This window comes from Sinocyclocheilus grahami, unplaced genomic scaffold (assembly GCF_001515645.1).
Source record: "Sinocyclocheilus grahami isolate Dianchi unplaced genomic scaffold, SAMN03320097.WGS_v1.1 scaffold55.1, whole genome shotgun sequence".
Taxonomy (NCBI): Eukaryota; Metazoa; Chordata; class Actinopteri; order Cypriniformes; family Cyprinidae; genus Sinocyclocheilus; species Sinocyclocheilus grahami.
Window position 1 is genome coordinate 4,987,556 of NW_015505234.1, and position 22,759 is coordinate 5,010,314.

The 22,759-nt window shown below is 36.9% G+C and overlaps 1 protein-coding gene across 1 annotated transcript in view; it reads right to left on the reverse strand.

Annotated features, from left to right (window-relative positions):
* Window positions 1–4,667: 4,667 nt before the first annotated feature.
* The window catches only part of LOC107583903 (cadherin-13-like), a 100,526-nt gene continuing 82,434 nt past the window's right edge, over window positions 4,668–22,759 (reverse strand). Inside the window, exons 5-8 of the mRNA XM_016270256.1 lie at window positions 19,181–19,321; window positions 5,433–5,615; window positions 4,838–5,095; window positions 4,668–4,718 (exon numbers count right to left, since the gene is read on the reverse strand). Of these exons, the coding sequence (XP_016125742.1) occupies window positions 4,668–4,718; window positions 4,838–5,095; window positions 5,433–5,615; window positions 19,181–19,321 (633 nt within the window). The remainder of the gene's footprint in view (window positions 4,719–4,837; window positions 5,096–5,432; window positions 5,616–19,180; window positions 19,322–22,759) is intronic.

The window sequence follows — 22,759 nt, forward strand, 5'->3', positions numbered from 1 at the left end:
CCCCCCCCCCCCCCCTAAAAAACCTAAAAAGAGAAGCAGATATGGGCTACATACTACTAGGGCCATTTTTTAATGATCTAAGCGCATCTAAAGTGCATGGCGCAAGTGCACTTAGGGCATGTCCGAATCCACTTTTGCTAGTTTAATAACGGAAAAATGGCCCAAAAGGGTTGTATCTATACTCTTAATGAGTCAAGTGTGTGTTTTGGGCGTAATGTGCAATAAACTAATCAGAGTCTCATCACCCATTCCCTTTAAAAGCCAGTTGCGCTCGCACCATGGCGAATTCGCCATTTACATGGCAGAATTTGCAAGAGCAAAGACTGGACGCTTTTCCAGAGAGGAAAAGTTAACCTCTAACCTTTAACCTCGCACACGAGCAGACCAACTACGGGGCACGATAATAATCTTTTACAATGTAATCCTTTCATTTTTAATATTTGACATGTTTGTGTGCTGCTGCGCATCCCTGTGTGTGTAATAAGCAGAGTGTATGCGCGTTGAGCAACCACCTATAGGCGCATATTACTAACGCGCTCTTTATATAACTATATATATATATATATATATATATATATATATATATATATATATATATACACACGCACACTTATATATTCAGTATATATATATATATATATAAATATTGCGCTTTAGACAAGGTTTCAGTTGGTCAATTGCGCATTTCAGTTGCCTCAAAATAGCAACGCGACAATAATGCGCCTGAACACACCTCATTTTCAGACCAGCACGCCCATGGGCGCACAAATGGGTGCAAAACAACGTGGTATTTAAACAACGTGGCGCAGGACGTGAAAATGATAACTGTGTCGGGCTGAAACTAGCAAAAAACACTTGTGTCACGCATGGCACCACATTATGCTGGGTGTATGAATGGGCCCCTAATATTTTTAGCAATAACAATGACTGAAGTATAGTTTGCTTATGTGTTATAAAATATGTCACTTATTACAGTCATTGTCTAAACTTTTTTTAAATAAAAAATTTGAAAAATAAACAAACACACACACACACACAAAAAAAGGATATTTACTGTAAGTATAAAAAAACTATTTGGACAGTTACTGTAAGTTAAATTGTAATTTAAATTGTATAATTTAAATGTATAAATGTAAACTCTGTGTATGTAGTAGGATTTTCGAAAGCAACCACTGGGCCAATAACAAAAACATTGCTAATATAAATTAGCGCAAACAGAATTTAATCTATTTTACAAATTATACCCAGTGTATTTCACAGACATCTTCTCAGCATCACTCTAATGACCTATGGCGGTGAGGGAGCTTGCACCCAACGAGCCTTCTCATAATTCTGATAGTGTCTGTGTTCGTGATTTCCCTCAGGCTAGCAATGATTCACAGCTCACCTTATCCTGACAAGCCTGACAGAGCTAAATAAAGGGGTGGAGACTGAAGAAAACTCTAAAAACCTTTGAGCAAACACATCAGAGACCCCAAAATCTTAACCTCGTCTGACATGCTCCTCAGGAGCACTCAGAGGAACGTCTGATAAAGACTGATTTGAGCTCAAATGAGAGCTTCAAACATATCTGCAACAGGGTGCCATTGAAAAGCATAATGATCCTGAAGTGTGGTAAGCTTTATTTCACAAATGAATCAAGCTAAATGTATGGACTGCTGTTAGAGCCTAAACAATCAGACCGTTCTTGGATCTGGAAATTTCCTGTAATTCACTAAAAAGACTGAATCGATAAATAGCAAAAAAACAAACTCTATGTGTGTGTGTGTGTGTGTGTGTGGATGTGTATGTTAGACCAGTTTACGTGTATATGTGTATGTTAGACCAGTTTATGTGTTTATGTAGTCTGTTGGACTAGTTTAAGTGTTTATGTAGTTAATAAAACCTTACTTGTATCACACTTGATGTGTTCATTGTTTGCTTATAACCGGAGTCACTTATTATGCAAGATTTACGCTACAAGCTTTTAGTAGAATTGTACAGTAAGAAGTTATTTCCCTTAACCGGGAAATTAACGGTCTTAGAATTGACAGACAGTTGACCCTGAGAGGTCAAATACATATCTACAGCGGATCTAAAATATGAATAATGAATTATAACTAGTTATGGTTAATTATTCATATTTCCCATGAGCTGATTCGTTACACGTTAGTTAATAAAAATACTGATGTTCATTGTTAGTTCATGTTAGTTCACAGTGCATTAACTAATGTTAACAAGATTTTAATAATGCGTTAGTAAATGTTAAAATTAACATTAACAAAGATTAATAAACGCTGTATAAGTGCAGTTCATTGTTAGTTCATTTTAACTAATGTAGTTAACTAATGAACCTTATTGTACAGTGTTACCTCTAACGCTAATAAATAATTCCACTGAATCCCTCTAGACCATTTTCCTTTTATCTTTTATCAATAAAGAGATAAATCTGGCAGGATATGAAAGCGCTCTTTATGCATTATGGTTCCTGTATAAGCTTTTTATGATAAATCCAGAGAACAATATGTCTGTATGGTAAAATCGATGCCAATTCTGTCAGTTCAAAAGAAAATGTAGAATATTCAAACTAAATAAAAGTACACATTAAAAAGTTAGAGAATCAGACATCAAACAAGACTTAACAATGGGTGCCTTTTCTCTTAGAAGCAGAACCATTACCATGTTTTTAGAATATAAACTAATACTATAGAAACAAATACAACTTCAAACTTTAATTCTACTTCATCTTTTGACAGCAATGTTCACAGCAGTGCACACACTTCTCCAGGCTTCTCATCAAAGGTCTATAATGGCTGCAATACTTCTGTTGATCCCAATAACAATTCCACAATCCGTAGTTTTTAATAAGTCTACTAATTCTGCTCCCATCCCTCAATTTTAATGCTTGTCTTTTATCAAGAAAGCCTAATTGCATATCTTTTACAATGCAGTCCTCAAGAAGTACCATGGGACACAGGTAGAAAGGCAGATCAATGGGGTTTCACTTTCTTTTGTACTCTTTGTCCTTGCTAGGGGGCGATCTATGGGGCAGCTTCTGATAATATAAGCCTTATAAGACCTGCATGCCATATCAGAACTGTGTTACAGGAAATGGGGAAAAAAGTACAGAAAAAGTGATAGAATGATGGAGTGATAGAAAGATAGATAGAACAACAGATAGAATGACAGAAAGGTACATGTAGTCCATAACAATTTTCCTCTTGAGGACAATAAAGTATACTACTACTACTAAACAGAATGATAGATAGATAGAACGATAGAATGATCGATCGATAGATAGATAGAAAGATAGATAGATAGATAGATAGATAGATAGATAGATAGATAGATAGATAGATAGATAGATAGATAGATAGATAGATGGATAGATGGACATGCAAAGCATTGTCTTCCTTCTGTTGTCTCCTCTCAAGCTTTCCCTCTGTCCTTCCTTTTCATTTTCCTGCAGCCCGTTCTATTCTCTTACTCAGTCCTGCAACTTATAGCCTCAGGTGAAAGCTATGGTACTTCAAAGAGCCTTTTACTGGCAAAAGGAGATCAAAAGAGGTGAGGCAGGCAGTGAGAGGACAGATACCGAAGAGATGAAGAATGAAAAGAGGACACAATGAGAAAGAGAAGGGAGAGAGCTCATATGGTTTGTGATGAGGAGGGTTCGCTCTAACTAGCAGGACAGAGCAGTAATAATGGCAGAGCACATGATCACAGCGGTGCGAAGAGTTTCATACTGTGAGTTTCATACACGCTCAGCGGACACAACGAATCACAGGAGCCTGTTTAAATTCTCCTGATCTGAACAAGCGTGGCACAGCTTACACTGAGATCACATAACAAATGCAAATGTGTACACACCACATCTACAGCAAAGAAGGTTGAGGGAATGAAGTAGGGACAGAGAAATGTGCTCAAATGCACACAGCTATTTTCTGATTATAAAACATTAGCTTTCCTGTACCAAACAGTAGAGCATGGGGATAGCAAAATCAAGGTTATGGGTTTGATTCCCAGGGAAATCAAAAACTGATAAATTGTAAATGTTTACCTTGAACGCAATGTAATTGGCTTTGGATAAAAGCAGTCTTTTTGCATTACCTTGTTGATAATGTAATGGGGCTTAAAGGAAAGTAAAAAGCTACATTAAAGCAATGATCCGTCACAAGTCCCTAAGGATCATTTTAGAGTTAGCGGCTCCAAGTACTTGGTCAATCATGTTGTTGGGCAGCAAGATGAATGTCTGCACAGATGGTCAAACTCTCTCATGCAGAGCTGTGTGCTCACATGTCAAATATTACTCTGAGAACACAGCAAATATACTGGAAACAAGACAAAGAATGGTAAAACAAGAATAACTAAGCTGAGACATGTCTAAGTGGCAGGGGTCATGCTATCCTGCTCACCGTCGTTTGATTAGTTTGTGCTGTCATTGCAAACTACCCTGTCAGAATTAAATGAGAATGTAACCAGGAAAAATAGATTTACTGAACCTCAAACTTTTAAACTGTGAAATTAGTTTCAAACTATGTATGTGAAATTTGTTTCCAAATTTGTAAAGGTTATTCCTCCCATGCACGTCTAGCACAGAATCAGTATAACGGAAAAAGAAACAGGCAATACTGGCTCTGGAAATGGTGCACTTGGTTAAATTTGTGATTATATAAATCAGAAAGGTGCTACTGAGCTTCCTGTTTGTGCCAGAGATGCTCCCTCAACACAACCTTTTGCTGCACACCACAGTTGACAATTACCCAACAGTCTAAGCAGCATTATATAGCGAAAGTGTGGACTTGAAGGAACAAAGACTGAGGATCACATTTGGGACAGGATCATAATATAAAGGCACCAACCTTATGCTCTGGGTTTGTAGGTAGTCTGGGTCAGTAGCGTTCAGCATGGCCACAAAGCTCCCTACAGGGATATTCTCTCTTCTGATGACAACCAGAGGATCTGGGAAGAACACTGGTCCTTCATTCACATCCATAACTGTAATGTAAACAGTTGCTGTAGAGCTGGAGCCATACACAACGTCAGGAACCAGAGGGTCTTCATTTTCCACTTTTATCAGCAGTGTGTGAAACATTGCACTTTCATAGTCCAGAGGCTGAGAAAGACAACAGGCGAAATGAATTATGTAAGAGCAATTAACTAACAAGCAAGTAACTATACCAAACGAATGACTCTTTATCATTAGTCTTAATCATTATTATTGTTATTGTGTAGGGCCACTTTCCTGGAGAGTTTAGCTCTTAGACATGAAGTTTATAGTAATCCTGAAGACATTAAATAGCTGGTTCAGGTGTGATTTATTTGGTTTGGAGATAAACTCCACACTGGGGGTTTCCAATTGGTAACCTAAATTTTATAGGTTTAAGCCCCATAAGGGGATCTTCATGTGCCTTCACCATTACAAGACAATCATGCAATTGAACATTGTGTACCTTTACCACCGATAGCATCCCTTCATTGTTGTCCAGATTGGTCTGTATCTCAAAGTTCTGGTTGGGGTCTCCATTGATGATGGAGTAGATAGCTCTCCAGGCTCCAGTGGCTGGGTCATCTCTGTCGTCCACCGTCAGGTTCACTACCACACCAGTTGATCCCTCATTCACTGATGCCTGGAACTACAGCACAGGTTGTTTGATCTGTCAAACGTTTTCCAATGTTTCAAACCAGGAAATCATATTACAGCAACACTTTAGAATTGGTGAATTTGCTATCTGTAATCCACATCAATAATTCTCTTTCAAATTTCTTCAGATAATAAGACAGAATGAGCAGTGGAGGAGTTACTAGTTGTAGAAATGAATTAATTTCTCTGGAAAGGAATGCTTTGACTAGATCTCTACAATTGTGCCTCTTATGTTTACAGAGATTAACACAACCAGTGGGACAGGCAGCTATTGTTTTCAGAAAACCGTGCACCACCTTGAGTAATGAAAGCAGTGCTGATCTACCTACAGCTGCATCAATTAAATTCCTTGTTCAGTCGTTCCTTCCTTGTTTTGAACATGCAGAATCTCTGTCTTACATCCACCTCCCTCCTACCCTTCTTTCGGTCCCTCTGTCAAAGATAAGGCTTAAGCTAAGCCTGTATGAAACCACTCTTGTTCTGTTTCGTCACTGGAGGAAAGCCACTCTATTCAGAGTGCCGCAAATCTCCATAGTCCTTGTTCAATCCAACCCAATGTCACAGGCCTGTTTGGGGAGATGAAGTGTTCCTAGAAGGGCCAGATGAGCTTTGGTCCCCATCAGCTCAGCTATCATTTCTGTTTAGTGGCTTGTGAAGTGAGCAACCCCTCAATGCCTCAGGGATGTGCTTCCTTTATAAGAGCTGTCCAGTCGGCATGGCATAGGGGGCGGATGCAAAAGTCATCAGCGTCCTGAAGAGGGACCTGGGTGGCTGGATGAATTAGCGAAGTGATGCTAAGCACCCTGTGGGGTTGAAGTACTGCCACTAAGCCCTCTCTCTAACTTGTGACCCATCCAATATTACCATTGAAGAAAATCCTTAATGTCATAGAGGCACGTCTATATTGGCAACATTCATGCTTAGTTTTTCACTTTTTCACATTAGGTGTGAAAATGCACTGCTACTACAATCTGTTCTAGACATATCAGGCAGTAGATGCAGGCAGTGACTTCTAGCATCAGTCATTTTATTTCACCTGAAAATATAGATTTTTCATTTCTAAGGCCCATCTCCCAATAAGAATAACTTCTTCAATAATATGAAGAAAAACCCAGTGATTTTGTTCCTTACAAGAGAGAGGGGGAAAAGCACTCCTGGAGTCAGCCTTACACATAAGCCATGCTTCATCCTTTTCTGAAAATAGATCTCCATAAATTTTTTTTTTTTCATTTCTGTGAAACAACCCCAGCTGACCATGTCCTTAAAACCTGTGTGTGTGTCAAAGGAGATGAGATTGTACCTGTCTGCTGAAGGCCACGGAACGATTACATCACTTACATATTACTTCAGCTCCAATGAGAGTATTGTGTCTACAGTGAGCCCTGCAGGTGTATCACTGTCAAAACTGCTATCAACCAAGACTTTATCATGTGTGGAATAAACAATTAAACGAAGGTTGCCACAAATGTTTACCGAGGGACACAAATGCATCTGCACAGCTCCACGCTATGCATCTTCACATCGCTGACCGATCGTGTTTCATTTAATCATCTGGAGCAGTGAAGCGGTCAGATGGACGTATTCAATCTTTGTTTGTTGTTGATACCCTGCCATACCACTGATAAGACCCCAATCCCTTTTGAGTTCACAAAGCAACCAGCAGTGTGACAAACAGAGAAGTTATCAACCCAGAGGCTGAACCCCGAAACTGAGGGAACGGTAAATGCCACCTAGTCAAAGCCCCCAGCTACAGAACACATGAAAAGTGAGGAGGGGAGAGAGCGTGTGGCCAGAGAAAGATAAATCACTTCCTACAGAGGCACTGATGTGGTGAGACCCGGAAGCCATGAATGACTGGGATTATTTGGCTTGGCATTCATTATCAGTAATGTAGCGCAGTGTGAAGGCATCATTGAAGATTCGTTTTGAGCTGTGCTACTGCTTTAGTAACAAATAGCTCCGAAAATTCACACCTGATACTATACCTTCCCCTTCGTCTCAACATCTGTTTGTGGAATCAAATCAACATTCATGACCTTTTGAGAAATTCTGTCTGACTTACATGTCTCAAATTGCACATCTAAAACCGGTAATGTGAGAAAAAAGCTGCACGCTGTTTTCACAGCTTAACGAGATTTTACAAAATAACACTTTCCATCTTCAGCCAAACTGGGAACACTTTCAAGGTGAAAGGCACTCCAGAAGCCTTCAGAGAGAGAGAGTCATGTGAAGAGTCTCTCCTGATGTGAACATGGAAGACAATACAGGTGCCTTTTAATGCCACAGGTAATGCTTTCAATTCAGAGCCTCTCAGAATGGCAGATTGAGATGTTCTACAGTCTGACGGCCCTTCATTAGGAGCCAGAGACCCCTATAGTATTGGTTATTTTGTCAGAACTTACGGTAACACATTATAAAAACATAAAAAAGGGCCATCCAGATTTGTAGTGCTGATTGTGATTGAAGGTCTGAATAATGAATCTAAATATGGAAAATATGTTAAAGGCATAGTTCACCCCAAAATGAAAATTCTGTAATCATTTACTCACCCTCATCTCATTGTAAAACTTACTCTCTTCGGTGAAACATAAAATAAAATAGAAAAATGTCTCAAAAACAGCTGATACATTCTTAAAAATATCTTCTTTTATGTTATATAAAGACAGGATTACATGAGAATGAGTAAATGGTGAACATTTTTATTTATGGTTGAACTATCCCTTTAAAGGTAATTGCAAAGTGTAGCTCTGTCATGACAGCAGTTGACCTGAAAGAGAAAACTAACAGTTTTAAAATACTTTTAAGTTATGCTAATATCTGCTTCAGCACCCACTGTGGCAATGCTAAGGTGAAACACTATTATTTGCAGTCTGACACATTTTGGAACTCAGCGATGCATGAAACCAAACTTGTGTAGCTAGTAACTTGGTTTCAGGTCATATGCAAATTATTTAAAATAAATTATTAATAATTAAAGAATTATGTTAATGCCAATACATTGCACTGTAAAACTTTCTGAACCAGAATAAATATATGTGGACTAATGAATTGTGTTAATTAAGAATATCACACTAGCCGAGGGGTTTCATTCCTGCTTATGCAGATTTTCCTTTTCTAAGAGTTTAGATCCAACTCTAATCAAACACACCTGAAACTGTTAATCAATGTCTTTGGGATCACTTGAAAATTGCAGAAAGGTGTGTGAGAGTAGTGATGGAACTAAACACTAAACCAAATTCCAAACCTACATAATGAAGTGATGTATCCTAATTTGTTTTCTTCTGCTATGCACTGTAAGTTTGCAGTTTGCTGGTGATGGAAAATTACACACTTCTGAGTATGATAAAAGAGAGTACATCAGTATTGTGGCATAATAATTCATAAAACCAGCACGACCATCATGCCACAAAGTGTTGTTGATTTTGGGATATAAACTTAGCATCTAATTCATTTAAAATTGTACATTCATACTTATTGTACACCATCTAGGCACCTTAAGCATACTATTTTAAGTATACTATAATTTGGGATGTGCTAATTCTAATCTTTCATGCATGATGGATAGTATACAAATTGGGATGAAGCCTAAGCACAACTCTTACCTACAGTACTGTATATGAAAGATTTGCAAGTAGACATATTTACATTCAGATAACAGACTTTTCTGTCATCTTGTTATTCAGCAATCTCTATAACTGTATCTCTATAAACTTCATCCGTACGAGAATTTCGGGTCAAAGATGTCATAATATATATCCCCTGAGATGTAATAAGAATCTCTGAATGTTCACAAATTGCTTTCCACAGCTGATTTTATTAATGAGGACATGTGAAATAGTTGCACATCTTCTGCAGTTCATTATTTACCAGCTGGACTTCACAGGACAGATGGGACTCATAAAAGAATTTTGGAGTTATGACTTGTAGTCTTACATTTAGAATGAAAGATGGAATGTAAAATGGAATTATCCTCTATTAGGAAAACAGAACTGTGTGAAATCTATATGGGATGAAGTTTGTCACACCAAACCAACTGAGAATGTGTCAGTATTTATCAGTTTGGAAAGTGTCAATGTAAAAAAAAAAATACACTTGATAGTGGGAGAAGGATCTATCAGCTGCTACTGTTAATCAAAATGTCATTTATTTTGGTAAGTGGTAAAACATAAAGATAATCGTTCCCACATCATTCAGTTTCACTCAATTTGTTGCTATGTTAATTAAAATGACTAAAATATAAAGCATTTACAACTGTAATTCTGTCCATCTTTAAATATTTATTTATTTACTGTTTGTCTAAATTTATATGTATGTAATGGTGTGTGACAGTACAATTTTAAAAATCATTTATTTTTCCAACAGATGCAATGAAGGCACATGTCAGTGTGCCAAAAATCAAAGTGACTGCATCTCAAATGCATTTTAGCACTTCATTCAGTCAGATTCAAGTTCTGGTTCCATTAACTATTATTTTAGTACTTAAATATTTGGAGAGTAATAAATTGAATTCCATTACAAAAATAATAAGGTAATTTCAATAATGAATGTACAAAAAATTATTGGAACAAAATGTGTTTACCAAGACTTTTTAATGATTTAGCCTTTTTGGAGAATAAATGGAATTGCAACAATTGGAAATAAATCAAGCGTAGCGTTATCTGGCAGGTCACGTCAGTCAAGCTAGATCCACGGCTACCTATAGGGATACGACGCTTATCACAGCATCCTTATATAAGGTCCTTCAGTATTATCAGCAGCTTTCGCATGGCTCAATAGCTAATTACCCTCCTCCATCCCCAGCTCCTCCTCTCATCTAGTCAGGATTCGGCCTTCTGATTCCCCTTTGAATCAGACTAATTTCTAAAATGTGTACATTAAATTATTGAACATTAATGATATCTGCAATACATATATGTTGGTTCTGTACTGTTTACACTAGGGGGGTTATCGCTGCTCTCCCTGCTCTTATCCATGCTAGGTTGCCTGGTTGTGCAGGGAGTTCTTGCCCAGAACAGAACCATACCGCCAATCCAAACTGTATGCTAATTGTCAATCATCTTTGACGATAGTGGTCCTGACATAAGCATGTATTAAACAACAATACCAAACAAATATTTGACAACTATTTCCATCTATTAAATATTCATAAAACTATGTTGTTATACAACCAGTCAACAACTCTACTTTTCTCACAGTTAGAAGTTATATATTTTTGATTAAAAAAAAAATCTACACTGGCCACAATGTTTGTTTCACACTGTAGATTCATCTGCAGCAGAATAAAAGTATGATAACTTAATCAAATCAAGCGTCTGGTTATCAACTGGTTATTTTCCAACTCCTATATATAGTTCCTATAAATAGTTTCATACTATATATATATAGTATGAAACTGAAATTAGCATAAGTCTGGATAATTATATTCAAACGAATGCTGCAAAATCAGAACAAGTAAGCTTAAAGACCTGATTGAGCAATATAATTGACAAGCTCATCATTTGAAATGAAGACTGATAAATTACTGTTCTCTGCTTCTGCTGAGCAGTGTTTGACTCCAGAGCATTTTACAAATGCTTTCTTAGTGCCAATTTGAGCTGAAGTTTCAATCTATAAAGTTATGACAGTTACATATGTAACTGAAAGTCTCAAACATTAAGAAGCTCAACACAAATTGATTCAAAATATTGAGTACAGTGCTTTCAAATATAACAAGCATTCAGTGTACCAAATAACGAAAACCATGAGACAAATGAAAGCAAACATCCACACATCACTTTACAAGCTTTGACTTGGCCTCCACAACAGAACTGTAAACATGCTAATATCTGCTAATTGAAAATTATAGTTAATAAATCTTTCACTCTCTTACTCTCTCAGTAGTGAAAATTAAATGTGTTGCACTAGAAAGGGTGGCTGTTTCTACTCTGTATTCAGTACTTAAAATGTGCTTGAATGGTGCAGAATATCATAGCTCACCTATAGGTCAATAGAATCACGGGTTTCACCACCTAAAAAAATAAAAATTCAACCCGTCTATATATAGTAGCAGGACAATGTTTTAACTCTCTTACTAAACTGCCTCAAGCTCACACTGAGTGACAAATGAGGACATGATCAAATCATCATCCCTCGACTGAATGTCTGTTCTTGATGGATATGAAAATGACATATAGATGGCAACAGATGTAGTATAATGGCAGCTCATGATGAGTAAAATCACAAATGCATAAACATGCCAAAAAACTAACAAGCTGGCAAAATTATCTGGTGCATTGAGAGATGAACATGTTGTTTTGTAAACAATTTAAAACACAGAAATGCAAATGAAGAGATTCCAAAGTAAATATTTATATGATATATGCTAAATGACTATAATGTGGTCTGGTGTTTTCATTATACAAATTCAAAGACTGCTCAGTCCTGTCAAACACTCTGATGAGAAATATACATTTATATGAATACATGCTAAATATGCTGAAATTACTTTGCAGATTTGAAAAATGGATTACACAGAGTTAGAAGCTGGTTTCCTTCTCTTGACATGCCATGTTAGCATATTCTGAGTCAATTAATCTTATAATTTTTTGGGAAAATAATGTATAGTGGTGCTTGAAAGACTGCTCAGTCCTGTCAAACACTCTGATGAGAAATATACATTTATATGAATACATGCTAAATATGCTGAAATTACTTTGCAGATTTGAAAAATGGATTACACAGAGTTAGAAGCTGGTTTCCTTCTCTTGACATGCCATGTTAGCATATTCTGAATCAATTAATCTTATAATTTTTGGGGAAAATAATGTATAGTGGTGCTTGGATATCAGAATGGCCATGGGTTCTTTATACATATATATATATATGTATGTATGTATGTCAAAGAAATGTTGCTTTTCTCATAGGATTACACACTCATATACGCATTCATGTATATAGCACTTGTTAATGGAAAGTCAATATAATTAAAAACGTAAGTCATTTTCAGAAATGACTTCAGTCCAGTGAGTTTGAGATTCAATATTCTGCAGAGGAACTGTAAGACAGTGAGAAGAGATGAGCCAGAAACAGTACAAAATCCAGAAATAAGAATCCATGACCATCAATAATTGCTGGTGTAGCTGTGGGAATTGACCATGGATGGTTCTTGAAATGGGGTGCAGTGGCAGTAGGGAATGGGGCATAATTTCACATGTCATGGATAATATGGAGCTAAAACTGACTTTGCTGATGTTGTTAACCAAACTGTTTTCACCTCCCACCAGCGATAGCATCTATAAATGTTATCTGTCCTCCTATTGGAAGGGGAAAAAAATGAACACGAAAGTGGGAAAGGTTGCTAAGACTAATAATGAAGAAGGAATGTTTGCAGAACCGAAAGGTCATTCATTAACTTAAAAAAAAGAAAAGAAAAAAAAATAGCAGGAGACAAAATGGTTTAATCCATAAAAATATTGAGTGAGCTCTGGCTCTATTTGCACACAATGGACAAAGTATCATAGCAAACGAGTGAGGAGTTATAGAGAACATCTTGACTGTATTTACTTAATTTCCATGATAGTCAAAATGATTACAGCCCAATTACTGCATATGGTCTAATAGTTCCCATGACTCTGTTCTAAAACCAAGTTAGATTATTGTCTACACCTACATAGGCAGCTCCATTCACAAAATGATAATGTTTTATTCTAATACTTTCCTTACCCCAAGGGAGTTTCAAAACCTTTTGAGGACACTGTACAAATGGAGACTTCCTTCACCTCATCCACCATCTTGGATGGATTTTTTTTTCTCCATTGAACTTTTTGCAATGCACTCTGGGATTGCCTTCTTTTAAAGGATATATGCAATTCTGCTTTAAACTTTGGCCAAAACAAGATATGTCAGAAAGCAGCATAATTATGCTGACTTTGGCAGCCTACATAGGCAGCTTACTAGATTTTGGAACAGAGTCAATCAAACTGAGTACCAGAATTCCTTTTCTACGTTTAAAATCACCCCAAGCATGTCTGTGAGCTGTGAGCGAGACCTTGTAAATGCAAAGTCAATTGGCTATTGTACAAATAAGAACAGCCATCCATTCAGAGTCGCCCCCCAAAAGTGTGCCCGACTTTTGTTACTATCGTGTTGCGGACTTGTAGCCATCATTGTTGATATCATTAGCATTTTGACGGAGGCAGCAGCGTGCTGTCACTGCAGGGGAGAGAGGCAGCTCAGATAAGCTGTCACTTTCCTTGAGTGGCAGGCGTGATAAGCCAGATCAGTGGCTGCTGCAGTACTTGGAATTGGTTCATCTGAAATAGATGCCAGTTATCACAAGGTGCCAGGGTGGGCAGGCATGTACAGTACATACCACCTGCGGCACCTACACAGCCGCTGGTCTCTCCCTCCACGGGTCTAAGAAACACGGAGCGTGAGTCGGAGGGACCCGGGAAGACAGAGATAATAGAGGGAGGATGGATAGGTCTGCTATTATCCTAATAATTCTCCCGCTGCGGGACACTGTTACGTGACCCCATACATTGACCGCAGCCTAGAATTATCTCTGGGCAGACAATAATTCTCTTGTCACACACTTCAGACATTTATTCTAAAAGACGAATGTTCAGCAGTGGCCCAGATGCTAAATAGATTAAATGAACTGAGGAAAACCAGAAAACCTTAGCGCAGCTCTGGCGGCTTGTCGATGTACTAAAAGAAGTGCAGATCTTACGTTCATTGATCTTCCTGGTTCATTTGAGGATATGATTTCAATGGGGGTAGTTTAAATTCCAATTGATTTTCACTGTGATGAGCAATTTGTAACATAAAGAACCATATATTAAATAAAAGATCTTTGGGAAGATGTGTTGCTGATGCAAATACATAATACAGCTTCATTGTTTAGGCCTATTTTTTGGTTTTACAATCGAGTGAACTAACTTAGGATCTCACACTGGAGCAGAGACAGAGACAGTTTTCTATAAGCAATCATCTTTTTTTTTGTTGCTACAACACTACTGAAAGTAAATGCATCCATTCAACTAGACCAGCTAATGAGAATAAATGACCGGATGGGTCCACCTAGAAATGATAAACTGTGGCGATGATCATATACTCGAAATCTGTCTGAGGAAGACTGTGCTACTGGTTCATTTGAGGATATGATTTCAATGGGGGTAGTTTAAATTCCAATTGATTTTCACTGTGATGAGCAATTTGTAACATAAAGAACCATATATTAAATAAAAGATCTTTGGGAAGATGTGTTGCTGATGCAAATACATAATACAGCTTCATTGTTTAGGCCTATTTTTTGGTTTTACAATCGAGTGAACTAACTTAGGATCTCACACTGGAGCAGAGACAGAAACAGTTTTCTATAAGCAATCATCTTTTTTGTTGTTGCTACAACACTACTGAAAGTAAATGCATCCATTCAACTAGACCAGCTAATGAGAATAAATGACCGGATGGGTCCACCTAGAAATGATAAACTGTGGCGATGATCATATACTCGAAATCTGTCTGAGGAAGACTGCGCTATGACTGTACAAGCCAGCCTGTGATTATGTATAAATGAAAACATCTAATTAAGAAAAAATGAGGAAACGTAAGAAGGTGGTGTTTTTTCTACTCTTGTTTCCTCTCGAAATTACATTTAAAAATAACAAATTTAGAATTTTGATGATTTTGAGGTTATTTTGCACTCTTGCAAAATTAGTAGGAGATAACGAAGTACATTATCTCACTTCTGGGCTTTATCGCAGAATGATAAATAGTGAAGCAGTATGTGCTGCATAAAAAAGCCAATTGTATTTAAAGGGGTCATATGATGCGATTTAAATTTTTCCTTTCTCTTTGGAGTGTTACAAGCTCTTGGTGCATAAAGAAGATCTGTAAAGTTGCAAAGACTAAAGTCTCAAATCCAAAGAGACATTCTTTATAAAAGTTAAGAGTCAGCCACACCTACCTAACATGGCTCGTTCTAACACGAAAGTTAAGAGTCAGCCACACCTACCTAACACGGCTCGTTCTAACACTCCCCCACATACCCACGTCACTATCCGGGAAGATTTGCATAACGCCGCCCAAATGTTCACGCAAAGAAAGAAGGCGTAACTTTTATTCTCGCTGTAGTATTGTTGGCGCCGCCGCCATGTCGTGAAGGCGCTGTGTGCTTCGTTGTGAAAGCGAAACTACTTTGTTTGGCCTTCCAAAAGAGGACGATATCTGCTTCGTCATGCCTGGAGCTGATCCGTGCTGGTCGCTGAGGAAATACTTCAACTTCGCGCTGTCGATCGCCGGATCGGCTTTCACCGTGGACAAAGCGGAGTCCAGCCCGGGGTCGTCACATGAGTTTGCCGCAGGCATCACAATATGGTAAGGGACGTAACATTTCGGCCACACGCTTGAGGAATTCAGCCAATCACAATGCACTGGATAGCTGGCCAATCAGAGCACACCTCACTTTTTCAGACCGATGAGCTTTGTAAAAATCGACGCGTTTCAGAAAGGCGGGGCATAGAGAAGAAACAATAATGTACAGTATGTGGAAAATAATGTGTTTTTTGAACCTTAAACCGCATAAACACATTTCATTACACCAAATACACAAAATAATGTAATGAGGGTGAGTAAATAAGGACATAATTTTCATTTTTGTTAGAATTAAATCCTGAGGTTGACATCAGCATGGTCAAGCTGGTGCTTGGGTGGTCTAGCCAGAAGGGCAGTAAGGCCAGCAAACCAGCTCAGGCATTTTTCAAAAAAGACTGACATTTCAAAATGTTCCACTTTCAAAGGTGTTTTTTATGAATATTTACTGAGGTCTGTCAGATACAGCAGTCTAAGAGGAAGAGGAGGGTATATTCTGCTGATCCACTACCACAGCTCTCTAGTCCCGTAGGGTGGACTGGTGCCAAAAACGGAGACATGCACTCAAAAAGCACCTGTGAGGAGACAACGGGCTTTCCTACTGCAGAATTTCACAGCACAGTCAAAAGTGTTTTCAAGCGTGTGCAAAAAGCGACTCAGACCCTGTCAAACTGGTAAATGGAGAAAATGTATCATGGCAAGTGCTTGTTAAAACATACTGAACACAAACACACTTGTCGTTAAGGAGCAGGGTAAAGTGACATGAGGACAGATACAAATACAGATACTCTTATAAATGTTCATATAAATGTCACTATCTAAAATAGTAGCTCTATTTATGTTGTTGTATATATTGTTTTATCGTAAATAAGTATTTGATCAGTGTTGGTGAACATTAGCTCATTTAAAATCAATTTTCTCTATGCAGATCCAATTACTTTGCAGAAAAACAGATGTTTACTTTATGAAAATAAGAAGTAACATTATATAATTTTAGAATGTTATACACAGTAAATTTAGTCAATCTGGATATTGGCTTTCATTTAAACAACTTATAGAAGAGTTTTATCTAATAACAGGCAATTTCTGATCTAACCACAATCCACTCATTACTAAAATTAAAAATAAATAAATAAAATATATTTACATAAAATAAAATAAATAAGTCCCACTATGATGGTTAACTAAGTTCATTCAATATGAAGAGCACATTGTTTTTACAGAAAATACTTTTTATGCAAATTCTTTGCATATATTGAACTTGTTAGTATTTACAGTGAACACCCTATAGCAAAGCAGCAGCAATTGTCAAAGACACTCTAAATAGGTAACCCAAATGAGTGGCCACATCAACCAGTCAGAAAGCTCCTCTTCCTGGCACATCAGTGCATTTTGGGAATGGGCCAAGTGAGGGTGGAAGTGATGTCTCTGGCAATCTGACAACAGCCCAGGGCACTTCCTCTAAAAACCCATACAGCTCAAAATAGGTGGCTCTTCATCAGCCTGGCGTAGTTGCTTTCCCTCCGCTGGCTAGCAAAGTGCAAGTGTAGCATTTTCTGACAAATTCATCACAGGTAGGCTCAAATGGACATGCAGCTTAAGTTTGCACATACGATAAGTGCAGTTTTCTTGCCCAATGGGTTTTATACTGCTGAATGGCAGCGGTTGGCTCTGTTTGCGACTATTTAGCAGAAGACTAATGTGTATGTTATAGACTATAGCTATAATATGTAGTTTTAAAAAGTCCAGCAATACCTATGATTACAACAATACACACACAAACAATACACTCCGTCCATGGACAGACCATCATTGCCAGGGCAGGCCCTGAGTATTACAACACAATCATTTCAGACCGCAAACAGGAGGTCGCAGAGGATAAGTGATTGAAAAGGACCCAGTCCATCACCTTTGTGTTTGAGTATTTGTGAATCACAGCTGTCACTGCAGCGCACCTGAGATTAGAGTGATTGATGCATGGGGCTTTTTCACGCAAGGTCAGTGTATCTGAGTGAAAAGCTGAGGCCCTGGTCGAGCAGGGAGGGCTTCTGTGTGTATACGCGTGATTTGAGTGATTGACAATTGGAAATGATTGGTGAAGGCCTTCTGGACTGAGAAGTTTGACTGTTTGTTCTCATGGTAAATGACTGCAGGTGTTAAGCTGCTTCAAACCACTGTAAATCATTTCAAAAGAAAGATACTGTAGTACAATAGTCAGCTGTTCATAGGGTTAAATATTCCGTTATAAAATTGATAGCGATATAAACGTGGATACTGATAGGTCAATACAGCAGTTCTGCAATGTTAAAGCACACAATACGGTGAGTCAATTAATATATGTGACATGCTTTATCATTCTGAGTCAAAAGTCGCAATAAGCCGTTCGTGGAGAAAAAAAAATCTTATCTATCAAAATATTAAGTATAACATCTGCTTTCAACATTGATAATAATAAGAAACACTGAAGACTGGAGTAATTGCTGCTGAAAATTCGGCTTTGCCATAACAGGAATAATTTTTGAAATATATTCAAATCAAATTGTATATTTTTAAATTGTAATATTTCACAACATTACTGTTTTTACTGTATTTTTAATTAAATATATGCAGCCTTGGTGAGCATAAGATACTTTTTTCCAATATACTTTTGTTTGAATAAATCTCATAATTCTGCCTAAAAATAAAAACAGTCTGCAAATTGTTTGGAATATTTAGTGGCCCTTTTTTCAAAAGCAAGATTCATTTATAAATCATTATATCCAATTTGGAGTAGAAAAGTAACACTTGTATCATTAGAGAGCTGACACTTTTTCATTCAGTGTATAAAACACAATGTGTTTCTGGGTCTCGACAACTGTATTTTTAATTAAATATATGCAGCCTTGGTGAGCATAAGATACTTTTTTCCAATATACTTTTGTTTGAATAAATCTCATAATTCTGCCTAAAAATAAAAACAGTCTGCAAATTGTTTGGAATATTTAGTGGCCCTTTTTTCAAAAGCAAGTTTAAATCATTATATCCAATTTGGAGTAGAAAAGTAACACTTGTATCATTAGAGAGCTGACACTTTTTCATTCAGTGTATAAAACACAATGTGTTTCTGGGTCTCGACGACTGAACATTATGGAGCAGGTCACATATAGTCAATGAATAACATTACTAAGAAAGGAAGAGAGAAAAAAAGAAGAAGTTTCCTCCTACCAGTGAGTGTGTAAACTCAGGTGCGTGGTCGTTCCTGTCTGTGATGGTGATGGTGGCTGTTGCAGTTCCTGTCAGACCCACCTCACTTCCTGCCATGTCCTTCGCCACAATCTCTAGCTCATACTGTGTGGTTGGAAGAGTCTGTGGACACATAAGAACATGGTTGGGAACAGTCAGTAGAGCTTCAGGACAGAGGGAGTACAGTCGTGATAAGAGCTTAAGTGGCTTAATTAATTGAAGAACAAGTAATTGTTCCATGACTGCTTTAGTGCTGGTTAGACGCTGTCAATATGCACTGAAAAGCATCACATACTTTTAATGAGTGCTAAATTAACTGGTAAAATGGAGTAATTAAGATCTAATCAACCAATCATTGTATTGAAGTCATGGCATCACCTCAAAAGAGTTCATCTCATCTCGCAGTTCATCATTGGCAATTCAAACACTAAAGTCAATCGGTACAAAAAGTTCATTATTGCTCATGATTGACCGGTGATCTATGAGACCAAAATATCCTTTTGTTTATTTACATTTCTTCCTGTGTAAGGACTTCTTCAGGGGACGGCCCTGAAACAATGACAAAGGCTTCATGAAAGAGCACTGATGCTCCCTGACAGGTGCTAATCTAAATAAATGTCAAGTTTCAGTCACTTTTCAAAGGGCAATTAATGCCCACATCACCTTTCCTTCAAGGCCACGTCTTTAACCAGACTGTCAAGATGTGAGAGAAAAAGAAAGAAAGAGTGAGAGAGAAGGGGAGGAAAAGGTCTCTCACCCCCCCACGTAACAGACTTATTAGAATTAAAACTAACGGATTTCTTTTTTTTATTTTGAAAAAAATGGACTTGGATACTTTATATAGTTGGATATTTAAACTTGTTCCAGATCCAGATCTTTTAAATTAAAATATAATACAAATGTAAAAATCAATCCAAAATGATGAATTAATACATGTTAAAAACCATGTCAAAGTAAATATCAGTTGTGAGCAGAATATTTCTATTGTGTGTCATTTCCAGTTAAGCAGTAATTATTGAAAAACATTATTTAATTGTGCATATTTTATATGCATAAAATATTGCAAAAATATGCAATTAGCCTTTTCAAGAGAAATTCTAATGTTTATATATGTAAAATGTTAGCTGAACCATAGATTGATCAACTGATTGGATGATTTACATCAAATTAAATAAATTACAGTGAGTGTGAAAAGAAAAGAGCATATTTTCTCATAGTTTAAGAAACAAGTTGTCTGGTGAAAGAGATATACAAGACACCACTGCATTGTCAGCAATTTTATTCAAGATGTGCTTTACATATATACACATTTACTTATATTATGTGCAAATAATATATATATATTTTTTTTCTTTTTTCTTTTTTTTTTTTCTTTAGAGATTGTGAAAGACAGCAGACAAACACAAATTCCTGAAATGTAATTTTAAGAGAAAGGTTATTTCAGAGATATTTCAGGAGAAATATCCTGCAATCACTGCATGAATAATACATAAGTTAAAGAAATTTTATATAGACATCTGGTTTTTCTGACACAATGGAAAAGTTCTGAATGTATCAAAACAAATTTTCAGAGTGGTTGAAAAAGCTTTATATCTATCAAACACCACCTACTCATCATATGGGAAAAACCTTCTCCAGACCAAAAGCGCAATATTCATAAATCCAAGACAACAAGCATTTGTTAAAATAAGTCAACCCTACTGGAAAGTCATGATGGCGCATTACACAAGGAGGTGCTGTTAATGCTAACATTTATTTCCTTTATTGAAATCCCACTCAGTGCAGTGTTAAGTACCACATGCTTAATAAAACTCATCCATCTGTTTCACATAAAGCCCAGGAGGCCCGTGCTGCAGTCATTTACCCATGGTGCATTGCCACTCTGTATAAATTACTCTTGCTATCTCAGGCTTCAAATGGTGGCTCAGAAGTATGTCATTCCAACAAAGCTGCAATTAATAAAGTGAAAAATTACAGTACATTGCAGATTTTTAAAAAGGAAATGAAGAAGAAGAGAAAAAAGAATTAGTGACTTAAAAGGATGTACTTTGGGAGTGGGGTATCTTATAAAGTGAAACAAAGAGGGATATACTTCTCTCTCCCCCCCCCCCTTAACTGAGACATGACGTTTAAAGAATCCCAATGATCCAACGAAAGTGGAAAACTCCTCCCAGACCAGGGTTATTATAGTTAACTAAAACTAGAACTAAAACTAAAATCATTAAATTACAAAATAATAATAATAATAATAATAATAATAATAATAATATATATATATATATATATATATATATATATCCCCCCCCCCCCCCCCTTAACTGAGACATGACGTTTAAAGAATCCCAATGATCCAACGAAAGTGGAAAACTCCTCCCAGACCAGGGTTATTATAGTTAACTAAAACTAGAACTAAAACTAAAATCATTAAATTACAAAATAATAATAATAATAATAATAATAATAATAAAAATATATATATATATATATATATATATATATATATATATATATATATATATATATATATATATAAACTATTATAACATAAAATATAAAAACTTTTTTTGAATATATTTAAAACACAGACCAGAAAAACTTTAACTAAAATTGAAATGAAAATGGAAATAAATAAAAAATATATATTTCCCCAAACTTTTAGAATTACATTAGATGGTAGATCATAACAGCATTTTCCGGTTAAAAGCAATGTTCATGCATAAGCTGCCAAACATCTGAACTAACCAAATTTAGATATTACGTGTGAGTGTGTTTATTTTAGTGAGAATTGCTTGCAAGTTAAGCTGTTAACAATTGAAAATCTCCAACATCTGAAAACTCGTTTTGTTGTTGATGTAATTCAACACTTCAAACGGGGGGTAGAATAAGACAAGCTAAGAAATGCAGATGAACGCTACTGATGTTCATTGTTTAATACCACTAACGCACAAGCTTTACACCTTATCAGACATATCATGGTGAAATAATTTGTTTTTTAAAACCTCCATGAAGCGCAGTGCTTCCGGTGGCTGAGATCGGCTGGGATGGCTGTCACTGACGAACGACTCAGAACTTATTTACTGCTGATAAACAGATGGTACTTCACAGACCTGTGAGTTGAAAAAAAGAAGAGAAACCCATCTGGATAAGAGGGAGGTGAGCGCAGATTAAATCTCGGTGCCGTCAAAGGCTTGCAGGAAGCTCTCGTGTAGCGTGACAACATCTTAATGAGTCTCCCATCTCTCGCGTTCACCCGCTCAAATATATCACGCCGATGCACCTGTGACCTCCTCATGTGCTTTTGAAGGTCATAAAAATACAAAACCCGTTAAAACAATCTGGAAGAGTGTTGAAACATCCCAGGTCTGCCTTTGAATCTGAAACAATGCACAATACATTAACTTCACATTGCATAATAACTGTTATTGCGCTCCAGTTATGTCAGTCATTTCACACACCGGATCCAATTCGTATGTCTTTTGAGTTTCTGTCTATGACAGATCCATTTCATGTACATTGTAAATCAGACTAAATGCAATCAAAAGCCCCTTGTGTAACAGATCA